Source organism: Sphaeramia orbicularis, chromosome 18 (genome assembly GCF_902148855.1).
Source record: "Sphaeramia orbicularis chromosome 18, fSphaOr1.1, whole genome shotgun sequence".
Classification (NCBI taxonomy): Eukaryota; Metazoa; Chordata; class Actinopteri; order Kurtiformes; family Apogonidae; genus Sphaeramia; species Sphaeramia orbicularis.
Genome location: NC_043974.1, coordinates 27,104,798 through 27,126,621, shown reverse-complemented (window position 1 = coordinate 27,126,621; position 21,824 = coordinate 27,104,798). Strand labels below are relative to the sequence as shown.

At 37.0% G+C, this 21,824-nt stretch overlaps 1 protein-coding gene across 8 annotated transcripts in view; it reads left to right on the top strand.

Moving 5' to 3' along the window:
• The first annotated feature begins 10,506 nt into the window (after nt 1-10,506).
• Nucleotides 10,507-21,824, top strand: part of LOC115438605 (nuclear factor 1 B-type) — an 81,233-nt gene continuing 69,915 nt past the window's right edge. For 6 of the 8 annotated variants that reach the window (XM_030162320.1, XM_030162319.1, XM_030162323.1 and 3 more), the window contains exons 1-2: nt 10,856-12,264; nt 14,832-15,363. In XM_030162320.1, the coding sequence (XP_030018180.1) occupies nt 12,238-12,264; nt 14,832-15,363 (559 nt within the window). In that variant the 5' untranslated portion in view covers nt 10,856-12,237. The other 2 variants (XM_030162318.1, XM_030162317.1) reach the window with 1 other exon arrangement.

The window sequence follows — 21,824 nt, the reverse complement described above, 5'->3', positions numbered from 1 at the left end:
ATGACCAAAACCATCGACTGATTTAAACTGTTTAATACCTTTTGATCTACTAATCTGATCAATCTGTGTCAATAATTGCTGTAAAGTATAGTTATTCATCTTTTCATGGTCATCAGATATGACTCATTTGGACGTTCAGAGGCTCCATAATTACCATGGAAACACCGTCATTTTCTACAACAATGATTCACCAGTAAAATCCATTGAGTTGGATAAATGACAGTGGATGGACTCACTGGGTTTATGTTCAGTTAATGATAGATTTGACTGAAAACGTCACTTTTTCTTCAGTTTTCTCTGTTTTTGATGTAATAACCTTTGAATTTACTCTGAGCTTTTATGAACATCTCCGTGATTAGTGAATTAAATATGGGAAAATGCGGAATTTTCACTGAAAAAACACAAAATACACGAGATAATATGGCAATAAATGGTGATAAATCACTTAAGGAAGGTTGAATAAAGACAAAAATTCATTTGGAAACTGACACAAAAGTAGCATTGGGTCTTTATGGGTTAAAGAAAGATTTGGATGCCAACATTTGTTGTTAAAAAATAAGTGAACAGTGTTTAAATTAAAGCTCAAATTCCATAAGATTACTTAGGATATTATTTAGGAAAATTAAAGCCATAAATCTCATATTGTCTCATATTGAACAAAAGGGTTAAAGACATGTTAAGTTACACTAAATACGACCACTTTGGTTTATAGAAGCTGATTTTTCTATGAAACTTTTGGTTTTACAGCTGTACATACGTCACATATATCCACATACACACATATATTGGATCTTAACACAGAGACTGAGAAATGCTTATGTGCGGTCATTTTGACTTGGACTTCCTATACATCAGAGACAGATTTCATGTTTTGCAATATAGCCTTACATTTGTAATAACTCTGCACTGGAAGCACTCAAATACTAGGAAGCAGTGCAAATAAACCCAACCTTTAACTTGTACACATTAAAGCAGCAGTGATAAGAATCCATAAATATTATATATAACAGTGAAACACTGACAGGGAGCATTTCACAAAAACAACTTAATAAATGTTATATCAAAAAAATTCAATCTGACACATATATCTGAATTGAGTGTTAAGGCAGTGTGAATGTAACCATAGTAACCGCTACAAGTGCCAATAAACTGATAAAAAATAAATAAATGAATAAACAATGCACATATTTGCATAAATTTGAATGCCTGTGTGGAATCACATGCAATTACTGTAGGATTAAAAAGAGATTAACAGACAAATATGTGTTGTCTCAGAAATGTTTTCAAATATTTTAATATAATGTTTGCACAAGACAATTTTAATAGGTAAAAGCACTTCTTTTATAGCATTTTCCCCCATAATCTGCTCTATTCCTGTTGTGAAGCTGTTTTTTTTAATTTAAATACCCTAATGATTATAACTGTGTGTAACTCATGTGATGTGCATTAATCCCCTGGTTAGTTTAAAGACCTAGAACTTCCTGCCTTTTACAGTGAAAATCAGGTATTTTCCTATATCCTGAAGGTGTAGATGTTCATAAAAGCTAAAAAGCTAAAATAACAGTATAAGCAAAGGTTACTGTAGCAAAAATGAAGAAAAAAATTTTTTTTCAGCACATATCTACTACTAACTACTTAAAAAAAATAAATAAATAAATAAAATATATATATTTACATATACATATATATAAGTATTTTACTGAAAAATATGACACATCAAAGACAAAAAAATAACATTTCGGGAAATAAGATTCTGACAAACAGGTAAATGTCTCTTTTTTTTTTGTTTTTTTTAACAAAGTACACAAGAGGTAAGCAAACCTACACAAAAAATAACAATATAAAAACATACAATAAAAATAATTAATTAGGTAAACTACTAGCTACTTTTATGGCTGTTCCCAAATGAATTTTTCTCTATTTTTAACCTTACTTAACTGATTTATCACTATTCATTCTAATATTATGTTCTGTATTTTGCATTTTTAAGTATAAATCAGGTATTTTCCTATATTTAATTCACTGATCATGTGCATGTCCATAAAAGCTCAGATTAAAGTTAAGGGTTATTATATTAAAAACAGAGAAAACTAAAGAAAACATGACTTTTTTTTTTTTTTTTGTAAAATCTCTCATTAATTGAACATAAAACAATTGTCTTCATCCACTGTCACTGATCCAACTCCATGGGTTTTACTGGTGAATCAATGTTGTAGAAGATGACGGTGTTTCCACGTTCACTACGGAGCCTCTGATCGTTCAAATGGGTCATATCTGATGACCATGAAAAGATGACAAACTGTATTTTGCACCATTTATTTACATGTATTGATAGGATTAATGGATCAGAAGATATTAAACATTTTAGATCAGTAGATGCCTTTAGTCTCCAGTGGCTGTTTGGGTCTTTATGGGTTAACTGAAGGTACAAAACAAGCATCTACAACCACTTTCATCTGTCAAACTATATAAATTTAACTGATGAATCAATGTTGCCAAAGATTATAGTGTTTCCACGTTCACTATGGAGCTTCTGATTGTCCAAATGGGTCATATCTGACAACACTGAAAAGCCGAGAAACTGCATTTTAACTGATTCATTTCAGTGCATTGGTAGGATTAATGCTTCAGAAGTTATTAACCCATAAAGAACCAAACATCCATCGGTGACCAAAGGCATCTACTGACCTAAGTTGTTTAATACCTGTTCATCCTCTGATCCTATCAATACATGTAAATAATTGGTGTAAAATATAGTTCATCATCTTTTCATGGTCATCAGATATGACCCATTTGGACGTTCAGAGGCTCCATAGTTATGGTGGAAACACCATCATCGTCTACAACACTGATTCACCAGTAAAACCCATGGAATTGGATCAATGACAGTGGATAGAGCAGGGGTCACCAATCCTGGTCCTTTAGGGCTACTATCCTGGATGTTTTAGATGTTTCTCTCTTCCAGCACACCTGACAGTCGTTATCAGACTTCTGCAGAGCTTGATGATAGGCTTATCATTTGAATCAGGTGTGCTGGAAGAGGGATACATCTAAAACATGCAGGATAGTAGCCCTCGAGGACCAGGACTGGTGACCCCTGGGATAGAGACACTGGGTTTATGTTCAGTTAATGAGAGATTTGCTGAAAAAGTCACTTTTTTTTCAGTTTTCTCTGTATTTTGATACAATAACCCTTGAATTTACTCAGAGCTTGAATGAACATCTACATGATCAATGGATTAAATATAGGAAAATACCTAATTTACACTGAAAAAAAAAAGCTAAATACAGAGGATAGTAATATCATTTATGGTGATAAATCACTTAAGAAAAGTTAAATAGAGGGAAAAATTTATTTGGGAAGTGATACAAAACTAGTGCTGGATCTTTATGGGTTCATACCGGTTGATCCACTAATCCTGTCAATCCATGTAAATAACTGGTGTGAAATACAGTTTCTCATCTTTTAATGGTCATCAGATATGATCCATTTGGATGTTCAGAGGCTCCGTAGTTACCATGGAAACACAGTCATCTTCTATAACATTGATTCACTAGTAAAACCCATGGAGTTTGACAAATGATTGTGGTTGGACCTTTGTTTTTACATTCAGTTATTGATATCTTTACTGAAAAAGTCACTTTTACTTCAGTTTTCTCTCTTTTGGTATAATAACCTTTGAATTAACTCTGAGTTTTCATCAACAACTAAATTAAATATAGTAAATTAAACATACAAAAATACATAATTTACAATGAAAAATGCAAATTACAGAGGATAATATTATAGTAAATGGTGATAAATCACTTAAGAAAGGTTAAATAGAGAGAAAAATTCATTTGGGAGCTGCCACAAAAGTAGCGTTGGGACTTTATGGGTTAAACATTTTATATCAGTAAATGCTATTGGTTGCCGCTGGCTGTTTGGGTCTTTGAGGGTCTAAATGTCACATTTCAACATGAAGCAGCTCCCTGGTTACAGTAACCCTCTGGTGGCTCCTACACAAGCCACAGATTGTTCTGCTTGCGGCCACATGGAGGCGGTAGATCCACATTGAGTAAGTGAATCTGACATGCGCTTCAATGGACTGATATGATATAATGCTGGATAAAGAGGGAATCTGTGACTGTGATGATGATCTTACCTCTCATTATATCCCATCCATTAAACGCATTAAAGAAGTAAAAGCTGCTTGGGAAAAACTTCTACGAAATGTGAACTGAGCTTATTACAAGGTATTTCAAATTTTATTGAGTGGATTTACATTTATTATGCTGAGTCCTGAGCCAGCATAATGAACATAGCTTTTATCCTAATCAATACAACCAGGTCACCTTGAAATACTGTTAGATTTTATGTTTGTATGTTGTTTTTTTTTAATTAAAACTTTTTTTCATAGTCAGATGTTCGTGACCCTCTCAGCTTTGCTTCAAAGTGCTGCTGTATCACATTGAAATTCCTCTCATAATAACTATTGATTAGTTTCTCGCTTTTACAGAAACAGAGTAGGTATTTATTTTGGGAGGTGAATTATAGTAATGACTGTGTGAAGAATGGAAGCAACAACAGTAAGACTTTTAGATTGCTAATGTCATTGCATTAATGAGAAAGCAGTAAAATGTTAAGTATCCATTCATGATTCACAGTGATATTTTATGCTTTTATCCCACAAAGACCCAAACAGCAACTGGAGACCAAAAACCTTCTACTGATGTAAAATGTGTTTAATATTTTCTGATCCACTAACAATACATGTAAATAACTGGTGTAAAATACAGTTTATCATTTTTTCATGGTCATCAGATATGACCCATTTGGACGTTCAGAGGCACCGTAGTTACCGTAGAAACACTGCAATCTTCTACAACATTGGTTCGCCAGTAAAACCCATGAAGTTGGATCAGTGACAGTGGATGGACACACTTGTTTTATGTTCAGTTGTTGAGAAATTTTACTTAAAAAAACAAACAAAAAACGTGTTTTCTTTAGTTTTCTGTTTTTGATGTAATAACCCTCAACTGTAATCTGATCTTTTATTTACATCTACATGATCAGTACATTAAATATAGGAAAATACCTGATTTAAACTTAAAAATGCAAAATGTAGAACATAATATTTGAATAAATAGTGATAAATCAGTTAACCCATAAAGGTCCAAACAACCAATGGCTACCAAAATCATCTACCAATATACAATGCTTAATAACTTCTGATCCATTAATCCTATTTATGTAAATAATTGGTGTAAGATACAGTTTGTCATCTTTTCATGGTCATCAGATATGACCCATTTGGTCGTTCAGAGGCTCCAAAGTGAACGTGGAAACACCTTCATCTTCTATAACACTGATTCACCAGTAAAACCCATGAAGTTGGATCAATGACAGTGGATGAAAAAACTTGTTTGTAACTTGTGTTTAATGATATATTTGCTGAAAAAGTTACTATTTCCTCATTTTTCTCTGTTTATGATATTATGGCAGTTAAATTTAATCTGAGCTTTTATAAACATCCACATGATCGGTGTATTAAATATGGGAAAAGACCTGATTTTTATTGAAGAAACACAAAAAACAGAGGATAATATTATAATAAATGGTGATAAATTACTGAAGAAAGGTTAAATAGAGAGAAAAATTAATTTGGCAACTGACATAAAAGTAGCACTGGGTCTTTATGGGTTAAATACCTGTGAGTGTTGGGTCACCCTTATTAGTCACATCACTACTACTACAACTATACACCCCCACTGGAACCTATACAGCTACAGTACATTATGTAACTGTAGTAGTATATATTATAGGGTATCAGTGATGTAATTAATCCTGGAGGTGTGAAACTCCATACAGGTGTAAATGACAGTAGTCGATATGTGGAAATATGACTGAAACATTATATGAAGCGTCTATTATTAGTAAAATATGACATATTTAATCAACTTTTTAGAGCCATGTTTAAACTAATATGAACCAGTTCTGTTTAAGCCACATGCCAAATATGTCACATTTTCATACAGTACAAGATGTTATTCTACAAATGAAGTACCACATATGCATCTGGAACATAAAGTTCTTATTTATAAGCTTCTCCGTTTGCCGAATTGACAAGAAAAATGCAGTGACAAAGGTTGAAACTAATGGGTTTAAAAAGTTATCCCTTCAATGTACAGAGAAAAATGTAAATACGAAGATGATTTTACATGTTTGATCATCTTTTTCACACCATCAAATGATTTCTGTTTAACCCATGAGGACCCAGTGCAGCTTTTATGGCCGTTCCCAAGTAAATTTTTCCTGTGGGGATCTCATGGCCATAGAACCTTTCTAAACTTTGCCACATTGACAAAAATAGGGCAAAATGTATAGAAATATGAAATTATTTGACATAGTTGATCAAAGTGATGTAGAATGGATTCTATTTGTGCTACATACCAAATAATTTCACATTTTCATATGGTAGAAGATGCCATTTTTTACAAAGAAGTATCACAAATGCACTTCGGCCCCACAAAGTTTGGTGAAAATATCATTCTGTAGGTTGAAGCTAAAATTAAAAGAGCAATCGTCATCATTGTACTTTTACAGCAAGAGCATGTGCATTACAGAAATATTTGATAATATTTGACCAACTTTTATGAGCCGTGTTTGAACTGACATTGAGAGGGTTCTATCGTCAAATAATTGTCACATTTTCAGCCAACAGGAGAGGTCATTTTTCCACTCAAGTATCAGATATACATCGACACTCTCAAAAATAGAGGTACCAGCTTGTACTTAAAAGGGTACAAATGCTTGTCGCTGGGGGTGTACTTTTTTGAGAGACATTTCTGTACCCTTTTGAAATGGTCCATTTTTGTACTTTAAGTACTTTACATAGAAAGAAAACTCTCATATAGTTGATAATGCCATTATGTTTAGAGTTTGAACCGGTGGCCTAATTGAGAAAAAAACGGCATAGGCAAGCTACAACATCAAGACATGGAGGTATGAGTGAAAACTTGATAAAACAGAGATTATGGCAATAATTAGAGGTTCTAATAAGCTAAATAAATTATCAGGCTATTATCATTGAGCCAACTGGGCTATTAAATTAAAACACAAATTATTATTAAATATAATATAGAGTAATTACAGTATGATATATAATAAATAATGCACTAAGCCTAATGTTTTTTGTGGACTGGTGTGACCTCAACCACCTCCAACTGAACATTTCCAAGACCAAGGAAATGGTTTTAGACTTTAGGAGGAAGAGGTCCAAACTGGTGCCAGTCACCATCCATGACACAGAGGTAGAAGCTGTCTCCAGTTACAGGTACCTGGGAGTCCAACTGGACAACAAGTTGGACTGGTCCTGTCATATGGAGACTCTGCACAAGAAGGGGCAAAGCAGACTTTATTTCCTACGGAGATTAAAGTCTTTCAAGATCTCCAAGCCTCTTCTGTGAAGCTTCTACCAGACTGTGATGGCTGGTGCCCTGTTTTTTTTTTGTTTTTTTTTGGTGTGGTGTGGTGTGTTGGGGGGACGGAGCTCGCATTTCTGACAGAAACATACTGAACAAACTCATTAAGAAAGCGAGCTCCATCATTGGGACTGGACTGGACACAGTTCAGCAAGTGGCTGGGGTGAGAATGCTCAGGAAACTGGACTCTATTTTGAAGAACGCATCTCACCCACTGCACCATCTTGATGTATTCAGAGAGAGCACCTTCAGCCACAGACTGATTCCCCCTCGGTCCAGGACTGAATACAGTAGAAGGTCCTTCCTGCCTGCTGCCATTAGACTTTTTAATATCGCTTTACAATAAATTATTGTGTGCTGTGCATACTTAGGTGTTTGGGTTATTGTATTATTTTTTACATTACTTGTATTGTACATATTATATACATATATATATATATATATATATATATATATATATATATATATATATATATATATATATATATATATATGTGTGTGTGTGTATATATATATATATATATATATATATATATATACATATACATATATATATACACATTTATATATCATTTATTCCATTTACTTCTGTGTTCCATTGTTGGTTGTTTGTGGGATGTTCATCGTGATGGGTCAGTGTGTTTTTCTTGTACTGCTGCTGTAGTAACGAAACAATTTCCTGCAAAGGATCAATAAAGTATCTATCTATCTATCTATCTATCTATCTATCTATCTATCTATCTATCTATCTATCTATCTATCTATCTATCTATCTATCTATCTATCTATCTATCTATCTATCTATCTATCTATCTATCTGTCTGTCTATGTTTTAATTAGACCTACTGTTCAGTTCTCCTAGCCTATAGCCTATTCTCGTGGTCTACACACATTTTTGAATGCTGCAGGGTACCTTATAGTACAAATTTGGACTTTGCATAACTTTGGACCCTTTTTCATAGTCTAAAGGTGCAATTCTGGCCTCCTAAAGACCAATATTGTACTTTGGAGAGAACATTATTAAAAAATGTACTTGTAGTTACATAAATGTTCTGATCGCGTACCTCTATTTTTGACAGTGTACTACTACTACTACTACTACTACTACTACTACTACTAATAATAATAATAATAATAATAATAATAATAATAATAGTAATGCTAGTATTTGAGTGTTGTAGACATGTTGTTTTTGCAGTGTGGTGACTCCCACATCCCTCTGTGATATTCAGGGTGACTGTCCGGCTCTGTCTGTCAAACCCTCCACAGTGCGTCAGAGGAGCGGAAGTGAGGGGCCCAGGGTACAGAGTCCCGGGGCCACTGCTGTTGACCAATGAGAAGCCAGGATGAAAACACCATTACAAAACTGAGCTACGTCAAGACACCGTCAAACAGATGCGTAATCGTGCGGAAATGAGAAAATAGGCTTTCAAAATAATAGTCTGACTGGTTCAGGTTAAACCTCTGTGTAATTATTTATCGTTGAATTAAAAGTATTTACTCAATGGGGTTAATTTAGTGTTGTATGAACAGTGTTTGTCAGAAAAATATGTAAATAAAACAGGAAATCAGATCGGTTGTGCGCTGCGTGGTGCGTTTTTATGTTTTTACGCACACTCCAAGCTTGTGTTTTCTATTTATTTTTTAACTTAACTTGGATAAACTTAAAATTGGTGCAACATTTTATGAAAAAAAGATGACATTGCTTGATTTTTAGCAAATATTAATACACTTTTGTGGCGATCAAAGCAGAATATCTTTATTTTCCACGGTTTAGAGCAGGGGTGTCAAACATGTGGCCCAGGGGCCAAATGCGGCCAGAGGGTCCAGTTCGGCCCCTGGGATGTTTTTGCCAAGTGCAAAAATTCCACAGTCTTGAACTGAATTAAGCAAAAAATAAATAAATAAATAAATAAATAAATAAATAAATAAATAGCTTAATTTAAGGAAAAAATCTTGGATCAAGCCAAAAAAAATCTTCAATTAAGTAAAAAATAATCTTCAATCAAGCAAAAAAAAAAAAAAAAAATCTTCAATTAAGTAAAAAATTTTCAATTAAGCCAAAAAAAAAAAAAAAAAAAATCTTCAATTAAGTAAGAAATAAATATTGAATTAAGCCAAAAAAACAAACAAACAAACAAAAACTTCAATTAAGCAAAAAAAAAAAAAAAAAAAAAAATTCTCAAATTTAGTAAAAAAAAAAATCTTGAACTAAGCCCCCCCCCCCCAAAAAAAATCTTGAATTAAGCCAAATAAATAAATACATAAATCTTCAATTAAGTAATAAAAATCTTGAGTTAAGCAAAAAAAAACAAAAACAAAAAAAACCAAGAATCAACAACTTATTTTTTTCCCCTTTGTTTTAGTGCAAAAAAAAAAAAAAAAAAAAAAAAATTAAAATATGAAAATATTCACATTTACAAACTATCCTGTAACACCAAAGTGTGAATAACCTGAACAAATATAAACAACCTGAAATGACTAAAGAAAATTAAGCACAATTTAACAATTTTTCTGCCTGTTCCTCAGTGTTTAGTGTCTTTGTAGATCTGATCCATAATGCACATGTTGAAATGATAAGTAGAGGAATAATATTGATAAAATTGCACTAAATTTTCTTACGTTTTTTAATTTAAATTTCATTTTTTTTTTTTATTTTTTTTTTTTTTTATTTTTTGGATAGCTTAATGAAGTAAGTATTTTCATAATTTAATTTTTTGTTTTGTTTTTGTTTTGTTTTTTTTACACTAAAACAAAGACAAAAATTTGGAGTTGTCATTATTTATAGCTTATTCTGTTATTATTTTTCTGGTGTGGCCCACTTCAGATGAAATTGAGCTGAATCTGACCCCTGAACTAAAATGACTTTGACACCCCTGGTAATTTTGCGTTCCTGATGTTCTCATTCTTCTTGGAAAACTCATGAAAGCTCTTACGCGTAAAATCCAAAGCGGATGCAGTGTTTTTACTGTGCGTAACTTGCTTGTTTCTACCGTAAGCCGGAGGGTGGCAGTCAGTCAGACAGTGAAAGTGAAGGCGGAGACCAACCCAGTGCCGAAAACTCAGCCTCTTCTGGATCACGTTCAACTCCACTGAACAACCCCAAAAAACGATCCAAAAAACTAAGACTTGAAGAGGAAGGAAGACAAGAAAAAAAAAGAGAAAAAAAACGCGAGGTGCTCCTAACTTCTTTTCACCGCTATCTGCCAAGAATTGTCTTCCGGTGTTGACTTTTTTTTTTTTTTTTTGCGAGCACTGCAAGAGAAAACCCTCCAAAGCACAAAGTTGAACGTGAGAAATGTGAAGCTACCGGCTTGTGTGTTTCAACCAGGCTCCAGGATTCCCTATTAATCCATGCAGTACAGTGCAATGGTACGTGATCATGGATTATTATTGTTTATCAATGCTGTGATATTTTGTGCAACAATATTTTTTATTTTTTATTTTTTTGGTAATTCGCAACCGTTGACAAATGTGAAGTGAGTTAACTTAAACGGACCACAACACTGACCCAAAATTGTAGTAAACTTGGCACATATCCTCCAGTAGCCTATGTTAACATCCCATTCCCCTTAAAATTTGCCAAATGCACTGTAATGTGACTGTTGACAGCTCTGTAGGATGAAGGACGCACACTGAAGCGCACAAAGTAGCAACGTTTATCAGCGGCAACGTGCAAAAGTTTTGGTTTATTTTTAAGTGATCAGATGTTATTTCCCCCCAAAAAATGTATCATTTAATAAAAATACTCAAAAAAGTTTGGCAACACTACTTAAAGTTTGTGCGTAATTGTATAAATATACCGCAGAAAAGCATCAATATTTGGAGTCAAATTCATCCACAGTGTTGAAAATGATAAGTTCTAACAATTTTGTGTCAGAGTTTGTGCGTAAATGTTAATGTTGGATCATTTTTGTGGCTGTCAGTTTTATTATGCTGAAAGTTTCCTTTTTTTTAATGTGAAAAAAGGAGTTTGATGTTGACACGGAGCTCGGGGTAAAAAAGCTGCGGTGGGAAATGTTCCTTTTTCCATTTGTGTGTGTGTGTGTGTGTGTGTGGATCAAGGTCCCATAAGCTTGTAAAATAATTCTGTGAATGAATTGTCAGTCTTGGTTTTCATATAAGCGAGGATAAAAAATAAGAAGGAGAAGAAGAAGAAGGAGAAGAAAGGTGCTGGATGGTGGATAGGGGTTGTGTGTTTAGAGGAGGAGCAGGAGGAGTGTGACTGTGTAATTACGTGGGTGAAAAAAAAAAAAAGAAAAAAAAAAAAAAAAGTTGGGTCTGATTTGCTGGAATCGCGCAGGACCGAAGGTGCACCGGTTGACTTCATATCAAGTTTGTCTAAAGCGGGGGTGAACATCACACACTCGGCGCCCTCTGAAGCTCTTCACCATGCTTTTATGAACCAGATATCGCTGCACTGAGACGCGCAAAAGAGCCTCTGTAACACAGGAGTACGCAGCGTTTGCACCGGCTTCTTCACCGAGCAGAATTTACAAGTGCTCAACTTTAAAAAAAAAAAAAAAAAAAAAAAAAGGAAAGAAAAACTCCTGCATAGGTTCCTTTCTTTGCGGAGACGACAATCTTTGGATCGCAAAAAAAAAAAAAAAAAAAGAAAAAAAAATTCATGGATGTTGTTGGATAATCCTTTTTTCTTTTACGCGGATAGCTGCTCCACAGTCTTGCATGGTGCACATCGGTCCAGGAATGGCGCGATAAAGTGATCAGAGGAATCAGTCCACGTACATTGACTTTCTGTGTAGCCGTCTCGTCATGTATTCTCCGATTTGTCTTACTCAGGTATTTGTGTCTTTTATTTTATCTTCATATATTTATATAAACGCTTTGCATATTTCTCTCATATTTGATCTCAGGCAGTGGCTTAGGTACTAGAAAGTTTTGTAAACGCGTCAGGACTGTACAGTATAATTTCTGCGTGGGAAATCCTCATATAAATCAACCTAATTATTCAGTTTTTTTGCGTTATGAGTGAGTGACATGGGTTCAAACTTACCAAAATAGAAATATTACACGTTTTTTTTGTTACAATTTAGATTCATTTTAGGTGTTTAATTGTTAAATTCCAACACCAGTGCTGTGTTAAAATCATTTAACACTTCTAGAGGCACAAAAAAGTCGCTCAAGTACTCCTGTTTGTGCGTTTTTCCTATGCGTAAAGTTTGTGCGTAAAGATGATTTTTAAAATATGGAACTTGTATAGTGATCCTGAAGCGAACCGGTGTAGGGATGATGATTTTCACACAGGTTTAATTAGGTTATTCACCTCCTATAGTAGTCTCACACACATCCCAAGACTTTCTTAAACCGTGTTTGTATTTTTTCCACGTGTATATTTTTTATTTAGAGTCAAACTTGTGTGCTTAAGGGAAGTGAAGCTGGATGAAGATAAAGCCACTTTCACTGAAGAAAGATCAAACACTTGATAAGCTTGATTCAGCGGTTGGATGGAGTAGCTGACTGTTTTGGCTGACTCAGTTTTACTGTTTATATTTTACTTGGCATAAGTAAGTGATTGAGATGTGGTTTAGTTTGTACTTAAGAGGATTGTGCTTTTATGGCCCCTGTTGAAGTGCACTGCATAGGCCCTGGCCAAAGTCATTTATCTTAACAGCATTTGGCTTTAGAGTGAAAAAAAAAAAAAAATTAAAAATCAGAATATCAGAAAAGTGTTTTTAAAACTGAAAGTATTTCCCGCTTATCACATTTATATGAATTTGCTGCGTACTTCTGTCAGCTTAACTGGCAACTTTAGGGTAAAGACATTCACATGAGTTCAAAATTACTTTTATTTCTGTGTAAATATGTATTTTTTCTACATTTTATCTACAAAGAGTAATTTTTAAGCTTTACAATAAGTAAAAAAAAAAAAAAAAAAAAATACAGCTTTTTTTCAAGACGGTATAATACAAGGTTTTAAAATTGTGGAATTATGTTGTAGGGCTGTAAGTTTTAGTGGCTCAGAAGTGCAGAGCAGAAATGTGGCTTCACAGTGGAGCCTCAGCGGCAGGCAGAGATAGGGAGTGGATTTCTGTGGTTTCCTATACAGCCTGCCTGCTTGGCTTCCTCCAAAAAAAAAAAGAACAATATATGGTCTAACTCTTCAAAAGCCGTGCTTATTAAATGTGACATTTTAATGACCTAAAACAAAGATAAGTTTATGTTTCCACTTCTCGCTTGCTGCTGCTATAATTTCTGTCGTCTCCTAAATCAAGCATATCATCCTGTACATTCCCGACTCATATAGCATTAAAATATTTGTTTATTTTGTTTTAGAAGGATCAAACTATCTTTGGTTGAACTGTCAGCATGCTGTAAAAAATAATTTAGCATTTTAGTTGTGAGTTTTTTATTTATAATTTTATGAAGTATGGGTCACAAAACTAATATATATTTGGGGTTCATTATGACTCAAATCTGGATTTTTTTAGTGTATCTCCACAGAATACGACACATAAAACTGATCTGAATCACTGATAATTTTTCTAAAAAGAAGTATCATCGTGACGTTGTTGAAAATGGAAAAGTGACTTATGGAAAATAAAAGTAAGCTTTCATTTTGGTATCACTCACCAACCTCAGTTTTGGAATGAAGTGGGGTGAGTTCCCTTCCCTGGACTAACCTCAAACCTTCAAACAATTTGATGTGAACTTATAAGTGAGTCCTAACTTAACCTTTACGAATTCCTTTCTTATGTTTCACCTTAAATGCTACCTATTGACTCTGTCTTTATAATTATTGTATTTTAATCATGTGGAAAATGCGTATGCAAAGCTGTCTGTGTGTGCCAGTAAACAGGAGTCTCGTCAATTTGCTATTTTGTAGCCACACTCCACTTCCAGATTATCTCTAATTATGAACAAGGGATAAGTTCACACTGGAATGTAGATAGTTTGATAAGAGAAATGCAAGTGTGAGGGGCGCATGCTCTCTGTAAAGCAGCAGCAGCAGCAGCAGCACAGGAGTCCAGGTCAGAGCATGCTCGGGAAATGAGAGCGGAGATGCGAGTGCATTCAGTCAGCGGGTTTGGTGCTATTGTATTGCTGGCAGCTGATATAAACAGTGGAATTTCCTTGTCATACCTGCAGTACAACCAGATACATCTAGGATGGTAAAAGCAGAGCTGCTGTGTAAAGAGAAACAGGATGTAAAGCTGTTAAAGCTGTGAAAAAATGGTGTAAACTTGTGACTGGTTGTGAAAAATTATTATTTGTGGTTTTACTTCCCTCCTGATTATGTAGATGACTACACCCATTTTAAATCTGTGTGTTTATTGAATTAATTTCTGACTATATTGTCCCCTGTCCCCTCTCTTTCCTGTCTTCTCTGTGTCCCTTGGATGCTCCAGGATGAATTTCATCCCTTCATTGAGGCACTTCTTCCTCACGTCCGTGCCATTGCCTACACGTGGTTCAACCTCCAGGCCAGAAAACGCAAGTACTTTAAGAAGCACGAGAAGCGGATGTCCAAGGATGAGGAGCGCGCAGTGAAGGACGAGCTTCTGAGCGAGAAGCCCGAGGTGAAACAGAAGTGGGCATCCAGGCTGCTGGCCAAGCTCCGTAAGGACATTCGGCAGGAGTACCGGGAGGACTTTGTCCTCAGCGTGACGGGCAAGAAGCACCCGTGCTGTGTGCTATCCAACCCGGACCAGAAGGGCAAGATCCGCCGGATCGACTGTTTGCGGCAGGCTGACAAAGTTTGGCGTCTGGACCTGGTGATGGTCATCCTCTTCAAAGGCATCCCTCTGGAAAGTACAGATGGCGAGCGCCTTGTCAAGTCTCCACATTGCACCAACCCAGCACTTTGTGTCCAGCCACACCACATAACAGTATCGGTCAAGGAGCTGGACTTGTTTCTAGCATACTATGTCCAGGACCAAGGTAGGTTTAAGCTCATACTGTGTGTGTTTGTTTTACTGTGTGTGTGAGCTAACATGCATGTGTGAATGATGGCTTGGCAGGGTCAAGGGTCACATGTGTTACTTTTTGGCAGCCTCGCTGAGGCTGGCTGAGACTGCAACTACAATGGCCAGACAAATAAACAGAAGAATGTAAGAGTCCACATCATACTGTCTCGGCAGTATAGCGTCTCCTTCTATTTTCAGTTTGCGTGAACATACAAAACACAATTTAAATGTTGAACACAGTGTAAATGAGTGTGTCCTCCTGCAGTCTGTTCTCATGTTCAGTAATCAGTCAGTTCCTACTGTATAATTTGGACAGGATGTGTGTGATCTCATAGACACACTGCCATACAGTCAAGTGCACACACAGGACACTGAGTCTATTTGTTTAGTTATTAAGGAGTGACTTTCTCTGAGAGACCGGGTTGTACTAAGGACTAGTCGAAATAAAATTATCCCGTTGGTAGTTTGTTTTCCTAAAACCAAATCTACATGTAAGAAAACACAGGTCTTTTGAATAACACTATTTTTGTGTTCGTTAATTCCATTTAAAATTGTAAAATACCTGAGGCAGTTCTCACACATTTAAAAAAATAATGGTCACCAGAGGAACGCTATTTTCATAAAACAAAATCATCTCATTTTAAAGCTGCTGTTTTCAGTTTAATAAAAGCTTAAAGGAGCTTTTTTTTTTAAACATACAACTACTATTAATAAAATTATAATACCTACATATTCACATTGTCATATACAAGATATTAATTTATTTACTTTTGTTTTTCTGTGTAACTTAAAATTCAGTTTTAAGCATATATAACACATTGCGACTGTTCTAAATCATGTGTATGTAACAGTGTTGGATCTTTCTTCTTTCCTTTCCCTGAATGTCTGAAAAGCTGGTTTCTTTTTAAGAGAAAACCATCTCTCGTACATGGATCAGTCAAATCAAAAAATATACAGTGTTCTGAAATGAGTTGCATTTCTTAAAGGAAATGGGTAAAAAAAAAAAGAAAGAAAGAAAGCAAAACAGGATTTAGTGCTTTGTATTTAGTGGGTGATAAAATAATTAAAGTTTAAGTTTGAAGTGGAATTGTCTGTAGCTGGTGTTATTTTAATTGTAGATTTGTAAAGGTTGATTTGTCTTTGAATAAGTTGAATTTTTACTTCACTATTTTTCAGTGATATGCTTTAAAGGAATCAAAATAAAAACAGAGAGAGAAAATACTGCTGAAAATAATACAAAATACAGCTCTTAAATTAAGTTATTTTCTTGTCCTTATACAGGTCTATACTAGGTTAATGAATTTAAAACTAATTCCACTTTTAACTTTTCACATTTTAATTCATTCCCTTCATCAAAAATGGTTGTTTCTCTGGAAAATGAAATTTTATCCTGTCTTTTTCTTCCCTTTTTTTCCCCCTCTCGACTCCATTGGAATCCCCCCATATAGTATTCACTGGTGAAATTCCCCTGTATTTAATATATTGCAGAAGGTCTGAATAGCCACCAGTGCTATTAAAGTAGAAATGGGTGTATAGCTAGCTCATTATCATCAAACCCTGAGCGCCATTTTGTGTTTGATAAGTGCCAGGGAAAGCAGAAGGCACAGCACAGAGACAATAATGGTTGCCACTGGCACCGGGGTTGGCATCAGACCCTCTTTTGTGTCTTTTGTGGGATGCCACCGCTTTTCTAGTTTGCATCCAGTGCATTCTTAACTGTTCAGTACCAACTTCTGAATCGCTCTTTAGTGCTGATTTTTTTTTTTCTCACAATATAGAGCATAAAAATAATGAGTTAGTGCCTGTGTTGCATACAGTTTACTGATTTTACCTGGTATTGTTTAAAAAAATAGAAAGAAAGAAAATAAATGATAAAATGAAGGTTATTTCTAACGTTTGAAATAAAATGTAAACGTACTGCGCTCCTCGGTCGGCAAATAAATTCATTCTGATTCAGCAATGCATAGCGGATCAGAGCGATTATTTACCGCGTCTTCAAAATTTCTGTTGGTTGAAACTTTGGCAAATACAAAATAGCATTCTTTTACGTGCATCACAGAGACAGCCATGCTCTTTTTTTTCCCCCCTTTTTCGTTTTTGCAGCTAAAGCGTCTTTTCCTTTTCTTCAAGTTACCAAGCAGTGCCCATCTCCAGACAATGCAGCCATATTGTGGTAGCGTGCGGCGCGACGCCATTTTGTTTTGCACTGTGCCAGGGAGGCAGGCAAATCACCAGTAATGGTTGTTAGAGGTTTGGAGGTTGGCATCAAACCCTCTTTGTCTGCTTGCAGCATGCCTTTGATTCGTTGGTTGGCATCCGCAATGCAGTGGGCACGTTGGAAAGTTTTTTGACAGTGGCAGAATGGAAGCCGATGCCTTTGTTCTGCTGCAACTGCATGAAACAAACAAACATACAATCAAACACAAAGAAACTAGCGAACGGCTCTGGCTGAAATAGAATCTGGTGTTGGTGCGAACTGCTAGAAAAATAGCTTCGCGCTGTGCTTTTAACATTGTACTCGGTTCTATCTGGCACTGGCTCAATATTGCTGCGTTGGGTAATTGAGCAACATAAAATGTGTTGCTGCAACTATTTACAACAGTAGTTTTTCTTGTTATTTTCCGTGTTAAAAATCAATAAGTTCAGAGTGTATTTGTTTAAGATTCTGGTGGGTTGCTGCCTGAAAAAGGTCGGCAGGTTGGCAGCGAGAGCGCTGTGTGAGTTTAGAGAGGGCACTCAGCCCCCTTGTTCTGGGGCACAGACGCGTTTAGCCAGGCAGGGCTGTAGCACCCATGTGCATGCCCAGATGAATGCCCGCTGGGAAGTAGGCTGGGGGCAGGGAGTGGGGGTTGTGGCATCCATTGTGCCAACTGGCAGGCTGTGTTCAATACAGGGCCCTGGCTTCTCTCTCTCACACACACACACACACACACACACACACACACACACACACACACACTGCTCTTATACATCATGGCACCTTTATACCTTCGTCTGATAAAAACAAGCACAATTCGTTTTTGTTTTTGTTTTTTTTTCTTGAAATGTTGCCTCTCTCCACCTGGATTCATATTTTACATATCCAGTTCGACTGCCTGATGGAATAGTTGTTACAAGGCATGTGGATAATCATCATGTTTGGGCACGTTTGAGTCGTGTAGGCCTCGTTGTATTTGGAATTGTTAAGCTGTGTATTATTTCCTCAACAAATGTAGAAATCTGTTCATTGTGCTCAATAAAAGTTCTTTTGGTTAAGCTTATAATAAGGTCTTGCACTTATTACATTGGAATGTAATTAAGCAAACAAGAAAAATCAACTGTTTTAGATTATTTTTGAGAACATAACCAGGCAGACCAAATTTAGAATTTGTAGTTTTAAAACAAATTCATATATGTCAGTATATTTTCTTAAATTAACTCAATATAATTAGGATTGATTAAGTGGAATAAAAGGATAATAGTGACAGAATTATACTTTCCTCAGTCTTTTCACATCTGCCTTTAGGTTTCCTCTAAACCAGTGAAGAGAATTGCTGAGGTTGTCCAGTGGGAGACTAAAGAAGTCAAGGTTAAGCAGCTTTCCCATTACTCTAGTGCTGAAAGTTAACACGGCCATAAAACATCATTACCTTGACTCCCCCCCATTCCTCTAACGTAACTTTTTTTTCACACGGTCATGATAGTTTGTGGAAATGGATGGATTACCTTCAAATACATGCTGCCATGTTAATGGAGACCTTGTTTTACGAGCAGCAGACTTAACCCCTGCCCTCAGGGTCATGATCTTTGCAAAAAGATGTGGCAGGGTGTCCTCTGAAGTTTAATTGAGCAAAAGAGATCAGTGGAAACAACGCCGTTGTGGGCCCAGGGCACGTGGAGGAGGAAGACTTTTTGCCTGGGGGGCGGTGGTCAGAGGAGGAGGCGGGGGAGCTGCTCATAAGCCCCCCTCATTGACCTTGTCAATCGGGGTCAAACCACGGCGGTCGCAGGATCACCGGTGGTCTCTTGGCAACTGTTTGTCTCCACTCACCCGCTACTCATTCTGGTCTAGCCGGTGGTCCCTTGGTTCAGTGGCCTAAGTGAGGGGGAGTAGGCACCACTGACTCCCCCTTACACCTCCTCACCCCCGTCCAAACCCTCAGACTGGTTATTCTGGTCGGTCCTTGTGTTCAAGATTGGCCATCGCCTGCTCAACGTGCTGCGTGGGGTCACTTTTTGCATCTTGTTTTCCGCCCGGCTGCCTCAGAGGCTTTGGTCAGGCGGCCAGTGCGGAGGCCTGACCTTCTGGGTCACAGTGGAGGTCTGTGACTAAGCACAACCTCTATCCCTCCCTCCCTGAATCCCCTTATCCTCCTCTACCATCAGGAATCACCCCTGCGGCACGCTGCTCGGCCAAATGACTCTCTCACTCCTTCTCAGTCTCTTTTCTTTTCTCACTCCCTGGCTTTCCCTCAAGCCTGAGACTCCTACCATGACAGCTGTCCCAGGCCCAGGCACTTGGCCAGAGAAAGGGCGGCTGGGTTTATGCCAAATGTGTGAAACAAAACTTGTTGTAAGCAGACAGCATTAAGGACACTACTGTTTGTGTTGCTTTTTTTTTTTTTAGCTTAAGTCATATTACTTCATTCATTTATTTGGTGAAATTATTTTGGAAAACTAGTGTGCTTTTATTCTCTCACATAAATTTTAACAATTCTAACATTCAGAACAAAATTATACAAAAACGTAAAATATGAATCCTGGGAAAAATCATAACAGATGACTTCAGAGCCATATAGAAAAACTCTTCAGAGTGAACTACACAACCCTGAGCTTAGCTTCCATTCTGACTTCCTTATTAGTATGCAATAGAGCCTGCGGTGTCTGGCTACCTCTCTCCAAGAGCCATAACCTATCGAACACATTCTCTCAATCTAATCCACTTAGAACTCCCTCCCAGCTTCACCGCTTGCCTTATTGATTTCCGCTTCCCACTAAATGTCTTCCCGATCCTTTTTCTCTTAACCCGGGAGCTATTTATGTGTGCAGTGTTCTTTCTTTCTTCCTTGCGTCTTTCTTTCTTAGTTTTTTGTGCTCCTTACTTGTCTTATCCTTTGTTTTCATTCTCTATATCTATTATTCTCACTTATGTTTTTTTTCCTTTATATCTTCACTCATCTCTATTCTCTTTTCAGTATTCCTTGTTGTTTGGTATCTCCATCTGACTTTCCTGTGCCTTCTTTCCCCTCCTGCTTTTTCTCAAATACTAACCTGGGTGCAGTTGCCTGGCTCTCTATGAAGCTTGTGTTATTAGCAGCGGGGTTTTGCTCCAGCAAATACCTCAAGGCTTAAACAGGCTGTGTTACCTCCTTAGCCCTCTTTTGTGTGCCATGTGTACATAAATCTCCATGGAAACAAGGTTACTGCGAGCAGAGGCCACAGAGAAATGTGGATGCTTTCTTTCTTCTCAAAATTTACAACTCTTGCTTTTGCTCTGCAATGGTGAGTTTGCCCTGTTGCATCTTTCAAAAAATGAGACAGAGCCTTTCTTTTGCATTGTAAGGCCAAGGCATTGTGTTGAAAAGACTTTTCTTGACTATTTCAGCGGGAGGCTCAGTTTTCTGTTTGTAGTTATACTTGGTGAAGAGCTACAGTTTGTGTCCTTAGTCCATGGTTAAGATCCCAGCTTCACCACACTTTCCCAGGCTTTTGGAGAGGACCCCAAAAGCATTTCAAATCCCCCCGAGGCCACTTGACTGGAGGACCGGCACCTCCCACTCCTCCTGGATAGATTCCCCACCCCCACTCTGTCTGCTGGTCCTCCAAATGAAGACAAATGGGTACATTCACCCCCTATCCCAGGCACTACACTGTACCTCACTGTCCTGCCTTACAAAAGCCGTTCCTGCTGCATGAGCTTCTCCACCCAGGGCTGCCATGTCTTCCTTACTGCCGTAGTTGCGTAACTGAACTAGAAGACAGTACACCTTACTACAGGCCTGCCCGCCTTGCTAGACTGGTCATGTTACATAGCTGGATCAGTACAGGAAAGAGGACAGAGAAGGTACAGGCAGGAGAAAGGAAGTCCTGGTTGAAGAATTCATGTGAAGATGTTTTTTGACCTTTTCTTTTCTCAAGTCAGCTAGAAGAAAAGCACCCCTCAAGTACCAGACTGAGACTTTCTTGCAAAAAGCCAGTCCTCTTAACCCAGGAAGGGGCCTTGTGAACAACCAATGAAGGGAAGAAAAAATGAAAAGGGGTAGTTGGTGGGGTGTGATGGGGAACTAGGGGCAGGGACAGACAATCAGTTTGGTTGCCCAGGAGACACTAACTTCTCTGTGGAGCACCCCCCACCCTGCTTTGCTCCATCAAAGTCTTTTCAGTCCAGACAGGGCCGATCAGTGGCCCAGAGTGATGGTTGTCTCTTCTTTTGTCTGGCGGTACAGTACAGCCCAT